The sequence below is a fragment of the Euleptes europaea genome, chromosome 8, assembly GCF_029931775.1.
Source record: "Euleptes europaea isolate rEulEur1 chromosome 8, rEulEur1.hap1, whole genome shotgun sequence".
Lineage (NCBI taxonomy): Eukaryota > Metazoa > Chordata > Lepidosauria > Squamata > Sphaerodactylidae > Euleptes > Euleptes europaea.
The window spans coordinates 35,929,008-35,951,856 of NC_079319.1; the positions used below are offsets into that span (position 1 = coordinate 35,929,008).

General features: G+C 39.3%; 1 protein-coding gene across 2 annotated transcripts in view; it reads left to right on the plus strand.

The window, feature by feature from the left end:
• Window positions 1–2,206: 2,206 nt before the first annotated feature.
• The window catches only part of STAU2 (staufen double-stranded RNA binding protein 2), a 171,079-nt gene continuing 150,436 nt past the window's right edge, over window positions 2,207–22,849 (plus strand). For both annotated transcript variants that reach the window (XM_056854148.1, XM_056854147.1), the window contains exons 1-4: window positions 2,207–2,396; window positions 3,348–3,478; window positions 4,470–4,629; window positions 8,298–8,433. In XM_056854148.1, coding sequence (XP_056710126.1) covers window positions 2,207–2,396; window positions 3,348–3,478; window positions 4,470–4,629; window positions 8,298–8,433 — 617 coding nt within the window. The remainder of the gene's footprint in view (window positions 2,397–3,347; window positions 3,479–4,469; window positions 4,630–8,297; window positions 8,434–22,849) is intronic.

Genomic DNA, 22,849 nt, shown 5'->3' on the forward strand with positions numbered 1-22,849 from the left:
CCATTCTAAACCCATGGAAATCATTAGGATTGCACTGTAGTAGTACTTATGCTGTGAACTTGCCTTCTGTCATTTGCTGCCATGAGTAGAGAAATCCATAATAGGACAATGCTGTATCTTTGCAGGGAATTGGAAGAAATGTTTGCCACACAAGGCAAACAAAAGCAAACACTAGCTTGCACAAAGGAAATGCAAGGAAACAAGTAAAGATGCAAAAAAGAATTTTGAAGGACATGTCACTAAACACATCAAGACCAACAATAAGCAATTATTTAAGTACATCAGGAGCAGGAAACCAGCTAGGGAAGCAGTTGGACCATTGGATGACAATGGGAGTTAAAGGAACACTAAGGGAGGATAAAGCAATTGCTGAGAAGCTAAATTAATTCTTCTCATCTGTCTTCACTGTTGAAGATATAAGGCAGATACCTTTTCCTGAACAGATGTTTTGGGGAAGGTAGAATGAGGAGCTTTGGGGAAGGGAGAATGAAGAGCTGGGGCAAATAGTGGTAACAAGACAGGAAGTTCTGAATGTCTGGACAAACTGCAAACTAACAATTCCAGGCCAGTTAGCTTAACGTCTGTTCCAGGTAAACTGATGGAAAGCATTATTAAAGATAGAATTGTCAAGCATAAAGAAGGGCAAGCCCTGCTGAGCAAAAACCAATATGTCTTCTGCAAAGGTAGGTCCTGTCTCACCTTTTAAGAGTTTTTTTTTTTTGAAAGTATCAGGAAGCATGTGGACAGAAGTGAGCCTGTAGACATTGTGTATTTGGATTTCCAAAAGGCTTTTGACAGAGTCTCCCACCAAAGACTGCTAAGCAGACTTCATAGTCTTGTGATAAGAGGACAAGTCCTCTTATGGATTGAGTGCGGGCTAAAAAAATAGGAGTCAGAGAGTAGGCATAAATGGTCAGTTCTCCCAATGGAGAGATGTGAGCAGTGGGGTCCCTCAGGGATCTGTGTTGGGACTGGTGCTTTTCAACCTGTTTATTAGTGACCTGGGGCCGGGGGTGAACAGCGAGGGGGCCAGGTTTGCAAATTACACCAAATTATTTAGGGTGGTTAAAACAAAAACAGATTGTGAAGAGCTCCAAAAGGATCTGTCCAAATCGAAGGAATGGGTATTCAGATGGCAAATGCAATTCAGTGTGAGCAAGTGTAAAGTGTTGCATATTGGGGCAAAAAATCCTTACATCACATATACACTGATGGATCTGCACTGGCAGTGACAGACCAAGAAAGGGATCTTGGGGTGGTAGTAGTTTGCTCGAGGAAGATGTCAATCCAGTGGGCGGCGGCTGTGAAAAAGGAAAATTCCATTCTGGAAATAATTAGACAAGGAATACAGAATAAAACTGCTGCTGTCATACTGTCCTTATACAAATCTATGGTGAGACCACACTTGGAATACTGTACAGTTCTGGTCACCACACTAAAAAAAGGATATTGCAGAGCTTGAGAAGATGCAGAAAAGAGCAACCAAAATGATCAGGGTGCTAGAGCCACTGCCCTATGAGGAGCGGTTAAAACACTGTTTAGCTTAGAAAAAAATGCGGGTAAGGGGAGACATGATAGAGGTCTGTAAAATTAGACATGGTGAAGATGGGAAAGCTTTTCTCATGATACTGGAATGCTGGGTCATCTGCAGAAGCTGGAGGGTGAGCGATTCAGAACAGAAAAAAGGAAGTATTTCTTCACACAATGCATAATTAAATTGTGGAACTTCCTTCCCTAGGATGTTCGCTGCTCAGGACTTGAGTGCCAGTGCTGCCTTCCGGTGGCATTTTCCCGGCATATCTCCCCCTGCTGCCTTCCAGTGGGCATTCCAGGAGGTGGAGCTGCCTTTAGGCAGCTTTGTAAACCCTTTTAGGCTGGGAACACGCCGTTATGGGGAGTTCCACAGGTTTTTCTGAGTAGGTTCTCAGCTGATGTAAAGGTCACAATAGAGCCTAGGCAAATATACCTAATTTAGGAACATTATAATTTTTCTCAGTATCAGGTGCCTATATAACCTAGATCTTTCTGTGTTCTGCTATATTCTTTGAGCTTTGGCTGGATACTGAGTAACTGATTAGCAGAAGACCTTTTTTTGTACAGTGCAGTTGGGTTGCAGGTCATACTTGAGTTTCCCTTGGAGATGGAAGATGGGCAAAAACAACAACACCTTAATATATTTGTTGTTGTTTTCTTCAGTGAAAAAATAATGGCACAAGTCAAAGCGCAGACCACAACAAACAACTCTGGGCCTACTCTGACCCCAGCAGCACTAGTCCCATCAGTAACGGCAACAAGCTCAGTAGGTCTTCAGCCCTCCGTGAATGGATCTGTTCCAGAGTTAGCTGTTGACTGTAATAATTCTATAACTGGTCTGGTGGATTGCAGCAACTCACAGGGTAAGTTGGTGATTGGTTTTAGCTTTTTTGTTATTTTTATAATCAACTTTAGGGTGTTTTGGAGTAAGCACAAAATGGTAATTTACACAAAACAGCCAAATCAGTATTTGTATAGAAACGTTTAAGACTGCCAGAAGTGATCCAGCTGCATTTCCTCCTCTAGAATGAAATATCTCAGTGTTTTGGCAGTAATTGGTATTTCTTTTGTACCTTTGTAAATAAAGTGTAATTCCTGGTGTTGTACATTGAAACACTGGCCCCAGAAAGCAAACCTGCAGTGAAAGTTTGAATTGGTGTTGAACAATGGAGGGGGGAAGGGAAGAAAGTACAGAGAAAATAAACCATTCGCAAATCTGATAGTATGCAAGCATTCTTGGGTTTAATAAAAAGAGTTTTAGAATGCTTAGATAGGATGAAAGAGATAACCAGCCAGGGAAACAGTGAGTGTTAAAGTTGGCTCTAAAGCCCAAGTGCCGTGACCTGGATAGCCCAGGCTAGCCTGATCTCATCAGATCTCAGAAGCTAAGCAGGGCTGGTACTTGGATGGGAGACCACCAAGGAATACCAGGGTCGCTATGCAGAGGCAGGTAATGGCAAACCACCTCTGTTAGTCTCTTGCCTTGAAAACCCTACTGGGTTGCCATAGGTCAGCTGTGACTTGATGGCACTTTATACACACAAAGACCAAGTTCAAACAGTTTTTAAATTTCAGAAGTGTGATTAATTAAAGTTAGAATGTTCCAATCAAGTTTCTTATTTTAAGATTTTCTAAAAACCTCTGTTGAAATTTTTTTTATGAACTTCTGTTGTTATAGAAAATAATAATCCAGATGGAGTTCTGTGTAAAGGAGGGTGTCTGAAATAGTCTAGTTAATCTATATTTTTATTCCTTTTCTATAAATATTATTTTTGAAAATGTAATGTAAAAGCTTGTTAATTATTTATTTATAGTTCCTTTCCAAGATAACATGGCAAACCCCAAAGAGAAGACCCCAATGTGTCTGGTAAATGAGTTAGCCCGTTTCAATAGAATTCAACCTTTGTATAAGCTCCTGAATGAACGAGGACCTGCTCATGCAAAGGTAACATTTGTATTTGTATTCATATATTAACTTTAAAACTAGCCATTCAAGAGAATAATTTCTGCTTACTGTAACCTCCCTGCGAAAATGTTACATTTTAGTTGGTCCTAAGTATCAGTTGTTACGTACATTACTTCACAGTCCTTGTGTGAGTGTGTGTAAAGCTTTATCCAGTCGCAGCCGGCTTATGGCAACTCCTTAGTTTGCTTTATAGAAATCTCTAAACGGAAATTATTGAAATTCCAGTCCTTAAATTTTACTTTTTCTCTCCCCCTCCACACACCCCACCCCACTCTTGGAGAGGGAGAGCATAGACACAGGAGTAGCCAGGGAGTGATGGTTGATTGAGGTTGAAGAACCATCCACACCATCTTTATTTTCAAGGCCGTGATGCAGCATTTTTATATTAAGTGGGCTAAATCAGCCAAGGCAAAAAACAAAGCAATGTATTGTTAGTTCTTCATCTGTGAATGCTTTAAAAATCACAAAAAAACAGATTCATTACACAAAGAAGTTTATAGCCATCTCCCCACTTGTTCTTCATAGAATAGATGTGACTGCTGTGGAGAAAAAATTAAACCTTGAAAGAACTAGATTCTGATTATTAAAATGTCTAAAATAAATAGGTCTAAAATAAAATTCTATGCAGGCATCTGACAGCAACAGTACATCAGATATCTGTTATGCCATTTAGGTGCTGCTGTTCCAAGCCAGAAGTGTGGGCATGAAGTATGAATCAATAGACCTGTTTTCTCAAAGGATATCCACACTCTGATAGTGGGAAGTATGCCATAAAAGTTGTTCAATCCATACTTGTTCTGAACATGTAGGCATTTAGTGATTGTACCTCAGCCCTAAATCGAAATGCTTTATAATCATCTCCTGATACTTAGACTCAGATTTCATGACATGTCAAGGAATGCAGTTATTTTGCAGGAGACTTTTTCACAAGGGTTGATCTTACTGACATTTGTCTTTTATGTCTTCGAAGATGTTCACAGTGCAACTGATTCTTGGAGAGCAGACATGGGAAGCTGAAGGAAGCAGTATTAAAAAGGCTCATCATTCTGCTGCTAGCAAAGCTCTGAGTGAAACTACTCTACCTAAGCCAACACCTAGACCACCCAAAAATAATGTTAATAACAACCCAGGTAAGACACATTCCACTTTCCATAGTATTTATCTATATCTTCAGCCTGGCCTAGCTTGGTTACCCATACTTCAGCTGTTGTTGTTTTTTTGTTGAAAAATAGAAGTAGACATGATCACCTTTAAATGTGAATCTTATGTTGAGCATGTGGTTATTCTTTTTTGTCATAGCAGAAGTCATTGAATTTTTGAATCTCTCTGGGTGTGTGTGTGTGTGTTATCTACAAGATTCAACTTTGAATAATTAATCTGTAAACAAGATTAGTTGTCTGGCAAAAAATGTCATGTTGCAGCCAGAGAGAAAAAACAAGAACACAAAACAGACTGTTTTTCTTAATTTGATAAAGTTAGGTAAGGACCAATTTAATTTGGTATTTCTACCCATCTCCTCCTCTCCATTCCTCTTCTCCACAGCCAAATGACATCGTAATTGTAGTTAATGGACTCTTGCCTTCTGGTAATGGTGTCCTAGAGTTTTCCCCCCCACATTTGTTCTCTTTACACAACACTAATATTCTAAACAAACTACTTTTAGGAACTCAGGATGTCTTTATTCTAAATAGTGTCCAGTCTGCCTCATCTGCTGAAATTTTTAAAAAAAGTGTTGCAAATGTACCTGTGTGTCGTGGTACAGGCGAGGAGCGAGGGCTGTAAGCATAGTCTGGGGAACAGTCCAAGGTCATTCACAGTGAAGGCAGAGTCCGAGATATCAATACAGACAAGGGAAGTCCAAAGCGTTAGTCAGAGCCAGTCCAAGAAGTCAGGATACCAGGAATCCAATGGATAGCAGGGAAACAAGGCAGGTACTCAAGGAGGTTGGTGACAAGTTGCTTGCACAACAGCCAAGCCTAACTGATGGCTTAAATCCCTTCCCCTGCTGCTGTAGCAGCCAGCTGATGCTGATGAGGCTGAGTTCACAGGTGGTGCTTCAGCCCTGCTCTTCCTCATCACTGCTACTGGGGAGGTTCCTCTGTAAAGCCTTCAGCCTAGCACTTTGCCGTCTCTGCTGCATTGCCAGACGGACCTGTTTTCTCCTCTGCTCCAGTGGCCCTGGCGAGGCCTCTGGAGACACTGCATGTTGCAAGGTGTCAGGTCCAACTGGAGTCCTTGAGCTGGCTGGCTGCAGACATGGTGAGTCATCCCCTGACCTTCGCTGATCCTCCCCTCCAGCAGGCTGTAGGCCCTGTGGTTGTTCCTGTGGGACTTCTGCCTGAGGATGTCCCTCTTTGTCAGAGGAGGTCTCTGCAGGCTGACTCATGACACTGTGTTTTTGTTTGAATATTTTCTTCCTGAAATTTACAAGTAAAAATTTCTCATTTTCAGATTGGCTGTAAATAAGAAATAAGCTTGGATTCATTGGAGCATTTCAATGAACAGAACAATTTTTGCCTTCAGAATGTGATTTTTTTAACATCCCCCTTCCCAGAAAAAGCATTTCTGTGGGTATTTTGGGCTGCAGCGGGAGGCAAGAAAGTCACATTCTGAGCTCACTAGAGAAAGAACAAATTAAAAATCTGCTAGTTAATTACTTCTGTGGCAAATTATAGTTTGCTGTTAAATCTGAACTAGCAAACCATGCTTTGTACTCTTTGTAAACCAGGATTCCAAACTGGGATTATAACAGGATTAGTCTGTTAAAGCAAAAACAAAAATAAGTATTGTGCTGCTTTGAAGACTAAGGTTTATTGTGTTAAAAACGTCTGTAGAATCAAGGTCACTTTTATCAGATGCATGAAGTGCAACTGAGGAAGTGGGCTTTAGTCAGTGAAAATGTAGTTCACAATGAATCTGATAACCTTTAAGGTGCCATAAGGCTCCTTTTAGGTTTGTTCGTGTGCTTGTTTCTTTTTGACCTGCCTTTTTCCACATTGAAGTGGGACCCAAGGCAGTTAATAGGATAAATTAAGACAATAGTACACTACAATGGTACAAAGAAACTTTAAAAAACAGTAAGAAAAACTTCTGACCTATGAGTGAGGACCCAAGAAGCATACTTTCTTGTTTTCACAGATACCATCCATACGTTCTCTCAACTGGTACTAAAAGTTGTCTTAAATGCTGAGTTGTACCCTCTATTCAGAGTACAAGCAAGTTGAGTTGGGGGGGGGGTCATCTTTACTTTATCCAGTAGGCTGTTCCATAATGCAGTATCCACCACTGAGAAGACTCTCAGTAATAGTCAAGCACACTATGACAGGGAAATCACTGTTTACTGTTGCACATGGCTTGCTAAACAGTGGTTTGCTTTGAAAGTGGAAGCTGCTTATTAGCTCACTGTGTGTAATGGGAAAGGGAGACAAGAAGAGGTTTTGCGTGAGGAAGCCTGAAGCTTTGTAAGGGATTCTGAGCCATTGGTTTGTGGGAAGGAACAAGGCTTCAGTTTTCCCAGGGCCTTGTCATCAGACATCGCAGCAAATTGGGGTTTTATTCCAAGGCTTCTGAAACCAGGGCTCCTTCAGTTATGCTCTGCATGCTTGGGGAGGTGAGAGTGAGAATGGAAACAAGCCTAGTTCAATAGAGATTTGTTCTTGATGTTTGAGAATAAAGACTCTCAAACATGCTGTGCATATTGATATACTAGTTGCCCAGCAGAGGGCTGCAGTGCCCATGGTTTGATGCTGGGTTCCTAAATCATAAGAAGCAACATGTGTGTGTGTGTGTGTGTGTGTGTGTGTGTAAAGTGCCGTCAAGTCACAGCCGACTTATGGTGACCCCTTTTGGTTTTTTTTTTTTTAAAAAAAACATGAGTTTTGACGTGTTCTATTTGTTACAGAAATGGTCACTGTTAATGTAACTGATCTTAGGGTTCCACCAGTGTTAATACCACTTTTCTGTTTTTCGCCAAAGTGAGATGAGCGACTTTTACAAGTGTAGCAGATTATTACAGAAAAAAATAATTCACAAGATTGTTCTTTGTTGAGACCAATATACTGTCCAGATTCTAAAGGTAAAAGAGCTGTGATGAATAAAGGAACGAACACCTGCTCAGTCCTTGTGCCTTTTGGGGAGATTTTTCAGCCTATTTACTGTATGTATAGGAAGCTTAACATATATTACAATTCCTCAATGTAAGACTGTTTTCACATCATTACTGTTAAACCTGTTTCTATTGTTTTTTTTCCTGGCTATGTGGTTTTGTGAGCAGAGTGAAGCATGCGGAGAAGGATTTTCCTGCCTTCATTGAGCCCCCGGAAACTCTGTTCTTGGGGACCTGATGAACAGCATAGCAGGAAAATTGAGGTCTGCAGTGGGTGGGTGGAATAATTGAGAATCATCCTGGTCTTCTGCCAATGGGAACGAAACCAGCTGTAGGATCCAAGACCTTTCCTTTTACTGTTTTTTGTTTTGATAGTATTTCAGGTGTTACTATTGCAGAAAACACAATAAATTATGTTTTGAAAATAAACAGTTCCAGATAAACAATTCTAGAATGGTAATGCTTTAAGTGTAACATGTGAAACGAGACGGAAATCCCAACTCGTGTATGGAAAAATGTGTGTATTTGGCTTCTTTTTAATGGAGCCATTGCCCCCTGTCCCCATAAAGTCCCTCTGTAACTCTGCAGTTCTTTCTGATCCCTAATAGTTTATAGCTATAAAAGTTTTTTGTGTGATTGGTCTTTTTATGTACAGCATGATTGCTATATTCTTATTATTCTTTCTTTTGACAGGAAGTATTACCCCGACAGTGGAGCTGAATGGTCTTGCCATGAAAAGGGGAGAGCCTGCCATCTATAGGCCATTAGATCAAAAGCCAGTCCCAAACTACAGAGCAAATTATAACTTTCGAGGCATGTACAATCAGAGGTTTGTTCATTTTCAAGTGCTTTTCAAAATATAGCCAGAGCTGGGGCATTCTGAAGGCAGATGTTTAGCTTCTCATTCTCTGTGTTGCTTTTCATTGCTTGATACTGATATCTGCTTCAAGTGTTCCCCAGATTTCCCTTTCCTTCTGGATGAGATTGAGAAACTGCATCTGGACACCTAGCAGGAAACGGAACTGTTCCTCCATCCCAGTAGATATTTATGGCATTCTTCAGTTTGCAGATGTTGTTACTCGATAGCATTTGGCTTATTAATATATATTTTTTAAAACTTCGTTTCATAATTTGCAAACCTCCCATTTAAGACATTCCTAGGAATGGATGTGATCTCTCCACAGCTGCTATATGAGAAAGCCTTGTTTTTTCAAGCTGGACACTTTTCTAAGTCTGAACTTAGGAGCTTGTGAAAGAGAAGTATAGAAGTAGTTTTGGCAGTTTGGAATTCTAGAACTTCCTTATTCATCTGGGTATTTTCTTTTCTAGGAAAGACAGTTTCTAAGCATTTTCAAGCATGGTCCTTACTGTATGCTGGTTAGAATTGCTAATTTCAGTATGATTTCCTAATCTGGTCATTTGAGGACATGTAATTCTTGGCCCATGTTGCATCCATTGTTTTCTCCTTTGCATACCATGTTTTACTGGGATGGAAAACTGCAGGGGCATTCTTAGACTATGATATCCATAGAAAATGCAAATGGAAGTCACCAAGAGGAACAATATGAACATCCCATTTTTTTCTCTCTCTCTGCCTCATTTTCATCCACTCTTGAATGTGAAGACATTTTCTGGCTAATATTACTAATCAGTGTGAAATATATTACATTTGAACTTGACAATAACCTGATAGGATTCCAGCCAGTCAGAGATGGCAAGCCATGGTAACACTCAGATGATTGTGCTCTTCTTGTCTGTTTTGGAATCCTATCAGAGTCCTAGTGCAGGTTGGCACTTTGCAAGAGACATTACACCAGCATTCTGGGTGTGGAAAGTTTTGGCAGTAATGGAAATAATCAGATTTCTGAAAAGACCAGTGCTCAATTAATTGGAACAGTTAAGTTCCAGAGACTTGTAAAAATGTCCCTGCAGCATGTAGCTTTGTTTTATTGATTGTGTTATTTGGAGGGAATTGCTCCAAGTGGTGCCTGTGACAAGCCCCTCCCCACACGAGAGGATGTACACAGACTCCTATGATTTTTGGGATATAGGTTCATTTTGAATGATATATCTCCCCCTCAGTTTCCAGGTGTTCTACAGGTAGTGAGTGTATAGGCTTTGGGTTCACTGCTGTGAGGTAAGTTTTGTAGTGCACAAGTAGTTTATGGAGATCACTGAGGCAGGATCTGAACAGAACCAGCGAAGGTTTATTTATTTACAGGTTAGTCTCAAGGAATAGATCAGCAGCACAGGTCTCCAGGCAGACAATGGAGAAACCTGGCTGAGGTACATAAATTTAAATCAGTTATGGTTTAGAGAATAGTTAGACTTTTTTCTTAATGCTTTCAGACACAAACAGGCTATCACTGATTAGCCTCTAGGTTGGATCCTCTCACAAATAATCAGGATTCCACCCGCACCAGTCAGACTAAATGGTACAAGATCTGCTCATCACCGGAGGCAGGCCTTCATCAGTGGTTTCAAGTCTTCGCTATTTTCTTCCAGTAATATGATGTCATCTGCATATCTCAAATTGTTAATGTTCCTTCCACCAATTTTCACTCCACGTTAATCTAAATCTAATCCATCTTTCCTTATGATATGTTCTGCATACAGAGTGAACAGATCGGGAGATAAAATACATCTATGTCTGACATCTTTGCCAATTGGAAATTGTTCTGTTTCTCCATATTATGTCTTAACAGTAGCCTGTAGGTTGTGCATCAAACTATGGGTTGTGCATCAAAACAATCAGATGCTGTGGCATACCTATTTCATTTAAAACCAGCCATAGCTTTTCATGATCCACACAGTCAAAAGCTTTGCTGTAATCTATGAAACACAAGCTGATTTTCTTCTGAAATTTTCTCGTATACTCCCATAACTACCTTAAATGTGCAACTATTACCAATAACAAAAATCAGTAACCAACAAAAACTCAAAATTAACACCAATAATAAAACTAGATTACTAAATCAAAGAACAACATAAAAAGACAATATAATACAGATAATTACAGGATTGGAGAACAGTGCAGTGAAACAGTGAATTACATACAATGAACAGTGTAGTAAACCTGGATGACAAAATTAGAGAACTGTTCAATTAAAACAGATGATTATAAGCTGGTTTGAGAGCCAGTGAGGTTTTGTGGTTTGGAGCAGTGGACTTTAATCTGGAGAACTGGGTTTGATTCCCCACTCCTCTACATGAGTGCTTCTTGGGTGACCTTGTGCTAGTCATAGTTCTCTCTGAACTCTCTCAGCCCCACCTACCTCACAAGGCACCTGTTGTGGGGAGAGGAAGGAAACATGATTGTAAGCCGATTTGAGACTCCTTAAGGTAGAGAAAACCAGGGTTTAAAAACCAACTATTATTATTATTATTACTATTATACAAAGTGAAAAATGCAATAAAAACTGCCATAATTTCACAGACTCAGCTACAACCCTGTCCCCTTAGTCTGTGGTATGGGAGTGAGTTCTGAGAACTGGCTTTCGTCTGTCCAATCATGTTAATCTTTGCCATGTGAAGCTGTCTTTTATTCTCAAATAATTGGTCTGTCAAGATCAGTATTGCCTATTCTGGCTGGTATCAGCTTTCCACTGTTTCAGGCAGACATCTTTCACCCTTTTAACTGGAGATGCCAGGGATTGGACCTGGAAACTTCTGCATGTAAAGCTGATGTTCTACCATTGAGCCATAGTCCCGCTCTGGGATATATTTTGATTAAATGTAGGCATGAAATGTAGGTGTACAATAGGAAATCTGTCACTGTTCAAACCTCACAGGCTAGCACGCTGCCAGCTATTTAGTAGAATAGCTGAAATGCCTTGTTGGAATGGGCCTATGAAGGTCTTTACCAATATACTAATTTCATTCGGTTTATTAAAGTAGAGAAAGTCCTATTAAAGTTGAAACTTAAAAGACTCAGAGAGGAATCAGCGAACAGAGAAAATTAAGGATTTGGCAGTAGTACCCAGTATTTATTGTGGAGATACTATGAACAGATTTAGCCATCTTGTTTGTTTTTAAAAGACCTCCACACCTTTCTTTTTTTACTGAGAAGTTAATCGTGCAAAGGTCTGACCTTAAAGCAAACTGCACGTTGCACAGAAATGTAAATATGGGAATTCTTACAGTTGCTTAAAAAATAAAATAAAGGCAGCTTTAGGAGGCTGCCATTTTGAGCATTAGTTGAGTATGTTTAACCCTTTCCTTTCTCTTTCCCTGCCATCTGTTTTTCCATTTATAATTGCTTTTTCTACATGCTTTTACCTGTGTAAGTACAATTACTCTTGTACACATGTGTCCTGAACTTTGTGTGTATGTATTGAAGCAGCAAGGGATTACTTTGAACATAAAAATGGCTAGTAGCAAATGGGTGAAGTGTCATGTCCTCACCCTCACCTTATCTTCACTCAGAAACAACAACCCAAAAAACTCTTGTGCCTTGTTATATGCATTTACATATTGCATATTTTCTCCCTTATGTCGGAGATCCGAGAATCAAGGGAGCAATTGCCACTATAAACATAACAAGTTAAAAATATTGCTAACAAAGTGAGTATAATTCTTAGAGTACTTTTCCGAGGCCATCAGAGGGCAGTATGAATTCGTTTTTTTGGTTTAGCTTTGATTGCAGAAGGTCCATCGAAAAGCGTTTTGGATTACTTATTGCATATTATTTCATAATTTCATCTTAAAGTGACTAGAAATAGATCACTGCAAAGTTTAGTTACAGTGTTTTTCAAAGTGTTTTAAAACAATAGACAAGACTATAATGTCCTGACCATAATAACATTTTCTTATTTTAAGATTAATCTATTGATTGTATGTACATTCTTGGGTACCATGAAAATTAAAGTGCCATGTAAATTAAACCTCCCCCACTGCAGTACAGTTTACTCTGTTTCTATGATGTGTCTTTGATCTGTGCTGTTCTTTTCAAAAAAATTATTGACATTCTTTGACATCTTCCCTGATCTGCGCTTCCTTCTCCCCCCCCCCCCCATCATACTTCTCTACTCCTGTTGCCTCTTTTATTCGCAACAGAATTTGGCTGCATTTTTATTAAACTTGGATCATTATGCAGTGTTCAGTGTCAGTCTTTCCAAAGTACATGCAGGATCAGAACTCCAGTGAGTAAATAATGAGTAAACACAGCCAACAAACTGGAAAGTTCTGGTAAGCTGAATAGGGAAAGCTTAGCAGGACCAGATGGGAGTAAATGCAAATCACAAGATGAGGAAAGCAGTCAGATCAATAAGCATAATCAGGATAAATCAAAGGCAGCCAATATCACAGCCAGCTAGATATCCATAGAAGCTAAGAGCAGTAGACAAGACTGGGAGACAAGAACAGTAAGGACTGTATGCAGGCAGATCCATTCAGATCCAATACAGGACTGTAGACAGACAGATGGTTACTGGTAGGCAGATCAGGAGAGCAGAAAATGAATGCTTGATCACAAGCTCGGGTAGATTATTTCACAGTCTAAGCCCTGTAGTTTTTAGCCTCAGGATTGAAGAGTCCTGATGTAAGGCACAGAGTAAACAAAATAAGAATCCCTTCAAAATTAGCCTGTTGAATGCTGCTTATTTAAAAGCTTTGAAGGAGTTTCTTTATGTTATCTGTCCTGTCTATTTCTTTCTATGTGGCAATACACAGGTATGCTTTTCCCTGGATTGCTGACTGTCAGCCTCATAGAAGTATAGAATTTGAAAAGAAATTTTCCCCAGTGTTTGTAGTGTGTATAATTGTGGGAACATTTTCAAGATCCAGCTACATCCTGAAGAACTGTTGGGGGGATTTGATTGCAAAATTACTTCAACAGGGTTATGCAAGCTTCCCTACTGTATGGCTGAGTTTGATAAGAAGTGAGCTGCTGCAGAGCCAGACATTAGTTAGTTCAGGACTACCTATCCCCCCCCCCCTTTCCTTGGGCTGGCAAATGGAAAAGCAGATCGGTATTCCTTAATTTCTTGTGAAGATGGCAGCTGGGCAGGTTAGATTACACATCACAGTTTAAAACTGAATTAATTGTTATTAATTATCTATGTAGTACCTTTAGCTTTGACTTGTTTACTGTCAACATGTACCTCCCTCCCCCACGCATATTGTGTTAAAGGAAGTGTGGGCTACAGCTGTGCCTAGTATTTCTTTCTAAGAAAGGAAAAGGAGAAAGTCAGTCCATTTCCTGTGACTTTTTAAAAAGTAGAAACATCTGTTTAAGAAAGCTGTCCCTGGAGCACTGTGGCAGGGGAGTCTGCAGGTGATGTGTTGTGCTGTTGCCAGTACCTGTCACTTTGGAGGATAGTGATTAGCTCTAGGACTTTGGAACAAATAAACAACATTTGTGTGAATCTGCCTAGAAGGGGTATTCTTTTACGCATGTCAATTATGTTGAAAAGCCCATCTTATTACATCTTAAAATATGGATGTGTGTTGAGGGTGGGAAGGCTATTACCCAGGCTTTTAGCTGTTCTGTGGTCTCTGTCCCGAGGACTGTTTTATCAATATCATTTTAACTAGCTTGCTGTGTGTTTTTATGCCCTGGCTTGTTTTTTAGTGACTGTGTTTAGTTCTTTGATGGTTGTATTTTAATAGTTTTGTTTCATTGTTCTAGTTGTAAGCCATCCGGAGCAGATGTATTGAAAGATTGCACATACATTTTCCAAATAAATAAATTAATAAGACAAACTAGGTGTAAGCTCTTTGGTTACGAGTGGTTCAAGCCGTCCATCCCCAAACCTTCCTTGGTTCCATCACCAAACCTTCCTCATACTGTTCTTGATGACTCTGGCAAGGCCTGGTTCAGATATAGACGTGCAGTTAAGAATCTCTAAAAGTCTAGCTAGCTTTCCTTTATCAGAGCATTAACTCCTAGCCAGAGGTACACCTCAGTAATGCTTAAGGATCGTTACAAGTATAGAACACAACTATTATTAGAGAATCTCTGCTTTCATTTTAAGCTTTTATTAGAGCATAACTATTAATTTCTTAACTAAATCAACAAAACATTATACCATCCACCTGTCATTGTTACATAGATAATTAAAGGAGAACAATTACATGAGGCCATAAAAGTTTCATACCCCCAAAAGAAGCCAGTCACAAGCCAGGAGACCCTTCTGAGAAGAAGCTCTCAATCAATTCAACTTTCCCTGTTTATAGGATATTAACATAACCTGCTAACAATAGCTAACCGTCCCACATGATAAGAGTGCACCTTCTGGGCTAACACATTACCTTATAACTTCAAACACCATGCAAGGTTTATACTTGAAGTGTTTTCTTAAAATATATAAAAACTCTTGGTTCATTCTTGCTGCTTTTTATCTTAAAAGTCTATTAAAAAACAGTGATTACAAGTTTCTCATACATATTACTATATTTTGGCCCTCAGCCAACACACCCATCTTTGACTCATATCTTCAGTGAAGTTGGACATTCTCAGACACTCTCTATAGCTGGACTTCAACACATCTGATATCTATCGATATGAGTTAGATGGTTTATAATCTGCACAAGGCCATATAATTAGGTTACTACTTTGTTTTTATGGTCATCTCCAAGACTGTTCTGTTCTGGGTCTCTAAACTCTCTCATTGGCATGCTTTAGCTGGGAGGCCAGGCTAGCTCTGTTTTTGTGTACAGAGGCATTTTCTATTATTTTGTTTTGGTCAAGTGTAGCAACTGTTCTCCTATATTTCTGGCTATATCCATGACAGTACCATTGCTTTCTCTCGTCTGTTGCACTACAAAAATGCAAATAGTAACTTCTTCATAGCAGGGACTCTTCCATTTGTTTATGTTACCCAATGAGACAATATCATGTACATTGATTATTCTGTGGATTTTCCGAATTTTAGCTTTATTTTTATTGAGTACATTTATTGCTGGCTAGACACAATGTCTTTGTTAATTCTGTATTTTCAGTACATTTTGCCACTTTGATATATATTCCTTTCTCTAGGTGGCTCATTAATACATTAAAAAGAGCAGTCCTCACTGCAGAACGCTTCAACATCCCATGGGTTAGTTTTCTGTGCTAAAAGAACTGAACGCTTATGCCCATTCCTGCATTATGTAACATAAATAATTTCGCCTAAATAATTTGGTTGGTCTTTGTAACATCAACAGCAGTAAATATAGTACTGAACTAAATAACTGAAGCACTTTGTTCTTTTTATTTACATAACCACTATGCTGGCAAGTACAATGTTCTTTTCAGTGTGCTCTTTTATGTAGGAAGAAAATAATCCTGCACTTGGATATATAGCACCGTTTATGTTCTTTTGCCCTAATGAGTTTTTGGAAAATGTTCTTACTAACCACTTACTAACCACTCTGTGTTCTGTTATGATTGGTGAGTAATACAGTTCATGGGAAATTTTATAAGCTGAAGGAGATAAGACACTTGGATGTTCATGTCACAGATGTTATCTTTCCACTTTGTGTAAGGAACATCAGAATTCTTTTCTTTAGACCTCAGCTAAAGTATGATACAAAACCTGATAATAATATTTTTTATAAAATAACTTTTTCAAAGTAACTATTTTCCATGTTAACTCCCAGCCCTGCTCTGTAAAGTTACCATAACTACTTCCTTAGTTTCCTGTCAGTATGTCTTCTCTCCCTTCCAGGCCAGGCAACAGGGAGTAGCAAAAGTCGCTGCATTTGCACTGCACCATGAGTGCATTAGTGAGAGTATAATTGGACAAAGGGAGAAATGGGGGAAGAAGGCAAGCCAAACAGGGGCTTGATGACTGCATCTTGATGAGTTATTTAAATGCTGGGTATAACAGTGGAGAGATCGGTACCCTGCTGATTGCGAGAGCAAAAATTGTTCAGTTTTACATTTCATTGGTTTTGGCTTGTAAATCATCCTAACCTCATAACACAAATTATTTTTCGTGTATTACGTTTTTAGCTGTGTTCCTAAAAACTTAAAATGAAGCAGATTTTTGAAAACAGATTTATCATGCAATCATAGTTATTATAAAACTTGGATTTGCTGCAGACCTCTCTTGAGGAAATACTTGGTGGCAAGCCTGGATTTATTACTATATAACATATGAAATGGGCCTTAGATACTGATAGTACATGTGTGCATCCAGATCTTTCCAGGTAATACAAACATTACAAAGTAGGTATTCATAGACTTATTAAAATCTTGGATTTGCTGAGGCATATTGGGGAACATTTCTTTTGTCCTTTTAAAGCTTGTATGAATCTATAGGAAGTTAGTGGATTTGACTTTGCTTTATATAGGATATATTTATTTATTTATTTATTACATTTCTACCCCACTCTCCCCAACCCGAAGGTTGGGCTCAGAGCGGCTTACACAGTCTAAAACACAATAAAACAATAACCCATTAAAATAGTTTAAAATACAATTTAAAATAGCCCAATAATGCCCCTCAATGGCACCAAAACTCCAGAGACAGAAATTTGCAGGAAATAAATTAATCTAACCACACCCTAAGGTGGCATAGAAGGGGTGGTGCTTAGCAGCGGTGAAAGGACTAAGGAGGCCAGTAATTATAATGAAAACCGTCGCTGGCCTCAACCATAAGCCCAGCAGAATAGCTCTGTCTTGCAGGCCCTGCGGAACTCCTGAAGGTCCCGCAGGGCCCTGATCTCACTAGGGAGGCTATTCCACCAGGCAGAGGCCAGCTGGATACTCCTTGGGCCAGGGATCACCAGCAAGTTGGTATTACATGAACGTAAGCTTCTCTGGGGAACATACCAGGAAACATATATGAAACTGTCCACTAGTAATTACCTTAGAACTACTCTCCACATCACTTTTACAATATGCAAACAGCATTTAATCAATTAGATTCGAGTCCAGTAGCATCTTAGAGACTAACAAGCGTTTCGGGATATAAGCTTTTGAGAGTTGACTCTCGAAAACTCGTACCCTGAAACTATTGTTAGTCTCTAAGGTGCTACTGCACTCGAATCTAACAGTTTTACTGTAGACCAACATGGCTACCCTCTGAAACGAAAAAAACAAAAGGGGGGGGAGGGAGAAACCTCTGATGAATACTGAATGAAAAAACCCTCTGGTGCGGCCTGTACCCTCGGAAACAGGCATCTAATCAGTTCCCTTCCAATGTAATACAGAGGTTTGTCTCTGAGGGAAGACTTATAAACTACGTGGCCATTTCTGGAGTCTTACTGTTCTTACTTTTCCAAGAGGTAGTAAAATGTCATGTAGGTCTTGTACTGTTCTCATTTTATCAATAATTGCCCGCTATAAATGAGTCACAAATGTAGAAAAGAGAGTTTAAAATGTTCATGTGTATGCCATCTTCATGGATATGTGAATGTGAATAATGTCTCAGAAATTTCATTTTGCATATCTGCAGGTACTCTCTATTCTTTCTTCTCTTTAAATCACATACTTTCTTTCCCTGTTTTTCAGCATGCTGTGGTCCTCTGTGTCCCTTTTAAAAATAGATAACCAGGCTTTTGCTGAGCCCTTGTCCATTAAAAAAGCAGAGCTTATGCACATGCTGAATCAGCTTTTGGAAAGGGTGTAGGGTTAGGAATACTAAACACTTAATATGCATTTCAACTACTTTCTCAAACCTATTTGCCAGAAACCTTGGCACAGCACACACATTGTAATGCCCATTAATATAATATGACTTTTAATATTGTGTTCTCTTTTTTGACAGTCTGCTCTGAGGAGCCAAATGGTCTAAGCTTACTATGTTTTTTAAAGAACTTTGTTGATATACAGCTGAAATTAACATTTTATTTAAGGCCTGTGTCTGCATTGTACAGTTTACTTTGGGAACCACAATTTTGTGAAAACAGTGACATTTGTGTTATTAGCTCTCGCCAGATTGCTTACAAAATGCTGTATTGTGAAAGAATGTGCTTATTGTCTCCAGCTTTCAACATAAAACATTTCCTAGCTGAATCACTAGGAAAATCTGATATGTAAAAATTGTCTCCTTTTCGATAGTAATACCACAGACAGGTAATGTTAGCAATCAGTCTTGAATGATTCCACACTAGCTGTTTAATCTGAAATGGCCATCAATCATTCACTCAGTTTTAAAAAGAGAATCTAGATAACGCCACAGGCAACCTGTGGCATTTCATTGTTTCCCTGTTATCTTCCCATCTTTTTAAAGTTCTTATTTGTAGAGATTCCTAAAAACTCAAATCACACTTGTAATGTCAGGAGCTCCAGTGTAGACAAGTCAAAGCACTGCTGAAATTTCAGGCCCTTTGGCCCTTTACATTTTTCTCCTTTTCTTCTGCTTCTAATTCCTGTTACCTCATGCAGAATTCCTGAATAAAATATTGTTTGTGGAGAAAAGGAAATTAGGTACAGCAAAGCCATTGTTCATTTTAAAAATTGCTTTATAATTTTATAATTGTAATTGCAATAATAAGAATAAAATAAAATTGGTTATATATTCTGCTGTCTTTAGCGTGTTGGGGTTTGTGTTGGATTGGTATTAAGAGTTTTTATTGGGCACGTTTACTGCTGCTTTTGTTGATTTATATGTTGGATTGTTATATTGGTTCTTGTGGGTTATCCGGGCTGTGTAACCGTGGTCTTGGTATTTTCTTTTCTGACGTTTCGCCAGCAGCTGTGACAGGCATCTTCAGAGTAGTAACACTGAAGGACAGGGTCTCTCAGTGTTGCTTCTCTGAAGATGCCTGCCACAGCTGCTGGCGAAACGTCAGGAAAGAAAATACCAAGACCACGGTTACACAGCCTGGATAACCCACAAGAACCAATGAACTCTGACCGTGAAAGCCTTCGACAATGTTTGGATTGTTATAGTTTTCTGCTGCTATAACCTTTGATTTTATTGGTTTATATTACATTAGCAGCCTGAAGGGAATTCCTGAAGGGGGGATGTCCCATAGAAAACAGTGAGGCTACTCCACCAAAACAGGTGGCCTAGCAATACTACAACTCGAGCAGGCAATCCTGGTGCGAAAGAGATGAGGAGCTGCCTAAAGGCAGCTCCGCCCCTCCCCACATGCCAGGGCAGGCTCACACTTTTGGGATTTCGCTCCTGGCATGACTGCGCTGGCAGAGGAGCCCCTCACAGTGGCGTGGCTTACCAGTGCTTGCATAAATGTCCCCCATGCCAATGTGAGTGCCCCTTATCCCAGGATAAATGGGCACTTACGTTGGCACAGGGTCATGCCAGCTCCTGTGCCGATTCGGCTCCCACCTTCAGGATTGCACTCTTATTTTAAAAAGTCTGTATAGCACGTAGGCTTTTAGACAAAATAATATAACAATAATTAAAATACATTAGAAAAGGAACTTTAATTGCTTTGGGAAATATCAAATATATATTTTAAGATAGCAAATTAAAATTGCGGTTAAAATAGCTACAGAATCACAGGATATTTAACTGGACACTGAGTTAATGACAGTAGCTCAAATTGTTAGTGCAACCGAGATATATCTGGCTACTGCCAGAGATATATGATATTCATTTCCAGACAGAAGATTGAATAAGTGATAATCCTTCGAGCAGCTGGGAAAAGTTGCAAGAAGGAGGCTATTAGAGGGGCTCTTAAACTGCCATAGAATTTGCATGAGGAAAAAAAAGTGAGAGGGTTTCAGGCACTTCAAGACCACAGGAGCAAACCCGTTACATGATATGTTAGAAAATCACATGATATGTTAGAAAATCTCCCAAAAAGATCAGATAATGCATTGAAAACGAGCCAGGGAGAAGAGATGGCAATAGGAGGGAGCCATGAGAGAATGTAGATACTTATTGGCAACAAATTATCTTGAAGGAGTAAAACCCAAATACAGTGGGGAGCAAATTTGTTAGGGATCTGATAGAAGATGACTCTAATCTAATAGTTCCTGGTGTTTTCAGTCAAAGTACAAGCTCTGTCAAAGCTTAGCAGAGAGGGAAATGCCTAGCCCTACTATTTTAGAATCCAGAAGCTGGCATCATGGACTTGCAAAGGAATCAGAACTTGCCCAAAGCAAAAAGGTGGGGATTGGTTTATATTTATTTCTCACCGCTCTACTAAATAATCATAACAAATAAATAATGAGCAATAGTTTTAACTACAATGTTAAAAGCATACTTAATCTTCCTGCTCCATAAACAAGAAGTGATAATTAGGAGTTAGGGGAGGGGCTGTGGCTCAGACCAAGGGTCTGATTCAGTATAAGGCAGCTTCATGTGTTCCCTGTGGCACCACAGGGCTTAATTTTAGGGGAGGGCTGAGGCTCAGTGGTAGAGCATCTGCATGGCATGCAGATGGTCCCAGGTTCAATCCCTGGCACCTCCAGTTAAAGGCACTAGGCAAGTAGGTGATGTAAAAGACCTCTACCTGAGACCCTGGAGAGCAACTGCCTGTCTGAGTAGACAATACTGACTTTGATGGACCAAGGGGTCTGATTCAATATAAGGCAACTTCATGTGTTCATGTGAGTTGATTCATGAATGCTGGGCTAAATTCTGTGCAGCTCTAGCAGAACTTCCTGATGGAAAAGACCGAGAGTAGCGGTTTAATATGCTTTCATCTTCAGTGAAGACTCCAGTGTTGAGTGGCTTTTAGGGGATCCATGCGGTCCCCTAACCTTTGGCATTATCTTCTTGAGGCTCAGGCAGCTGCTGAGGAAAATGGGAGTTGGGGGAAATCTGCTTCCACAATTTTCTTTTGGTAGTGCTCTATAGAATTCAGTCTGCCATGTTTGAGAAAGCAGAAAGTAATGAATACACTAGAACAAAGAACAAAAGTAAAATTTCAAGAAGAGGTACATTTGAACAGACAGCTAATCGCAGTAGGATCTTGTCTGTGGAGTGAGCATTGCCAGAATTTTTTATGGGGAATATTGCTGTAAGTGGAAACCCATTTACAATTTTACTTTCCCCAATTGCAGAAAATGAACAAGCAGGGCAAAAATATGAAAGCATCTGTAAAGTGCAAGAATATCGATTCCTCTGAATTATTAGTGTATATATACGTTGGTATACCAGTGAGCTCTTTGAGCTTTTTTGTGATTAGATCACTCAATTTTAGGAAGCGGATATGTGGTGTTCTGGTTCGTGAAAGATTTTAAAAGAATGTAATTTCTTATGGTAAACAATGACGCAGTCTTTCTCATCACTGAGAAGCATACCTTCCGTTGAAAATAATGTACTAGCAGCACACTGTAAAACCTGCTTTTCTGCTATTCTGGACTTATCACTGGCCAACAAAGGAGTGTAAGAATGCTGTAGTAACCTAAGAATTTCTTTTCTTTCCATTGCTTCCTTGGCCACATGCTACGGTAGAGATAGTCAAGGCTAGTATACATATGCAGCAGCATGTGACTGGTGGAAAGTTGAGACAGTAGTACTTTATCACTGAAATGTGCTGTTAAGGAATCATACATTTTAATAGTCTCCCATATTAATAAAAACCTTTGTAAACAGAAAATTGCTATATCAGTTGGGCTGGGCTAGAACTTTTCTTCAACGTGCTGTTTTTCCACATGAACAGAGTGTTTTCATATATTAAAAAAGGCATTCCCTACCTGTAGTCCAAATTTTTTTATCACCATATTGTACTGTATAGGCCTTGGAGGCAGTAGAAGCTAGGTCCAGTGGAGCTGGTTTCAAGTTATATAAGTAGATTATCAGCTGTAGAACTTGGATCTGAGCCTTGCTGAGAGGAGTAAAGTTGAGTATTCAAGTTAGAGACCCCACTAGGGCTGGCTAGCATGATGGCCTTTTCAGTGAGCCAAAAACAGAAAGGGGAGAGGACCTTCTAAATCCAAGGAACAATCATACATATTAATATTTGGTTTGCATTTCAAAATGTTTAAGATTGCTACTTTTAAATTTAAGATTAAAATTAAGATTACTACTTTTAAATTAAGATTGCTACTTTTAAACAGACAACAAATGTTTGAGGGCCAGCAAGCATCTTTCAAATGGATTATCTATTGAGATTTTAAAAAATAATTGAAATTGCCTTTAATTTCATGGCTCTGAAACAAAGATTATTTTTCTGCCTTTCAAAAATACAACAAGCTTTGTTAAGATTTTCTGGTTAGTTTGAAAGCCTTCTTCATTAAAGTAATTTTGTGTCTCTGGGTCAGCCAATTTAAGCAACCGCTATTCTCTCTAACTATTGGTGTAATTATTTTTCTCATAATCCTATGTATGTAACAAGGCAGAAGAGGGCTAGCAGAAACTGGCTATCCTTGTAAAACAACTGGAAGCAGTGCAAGTGAT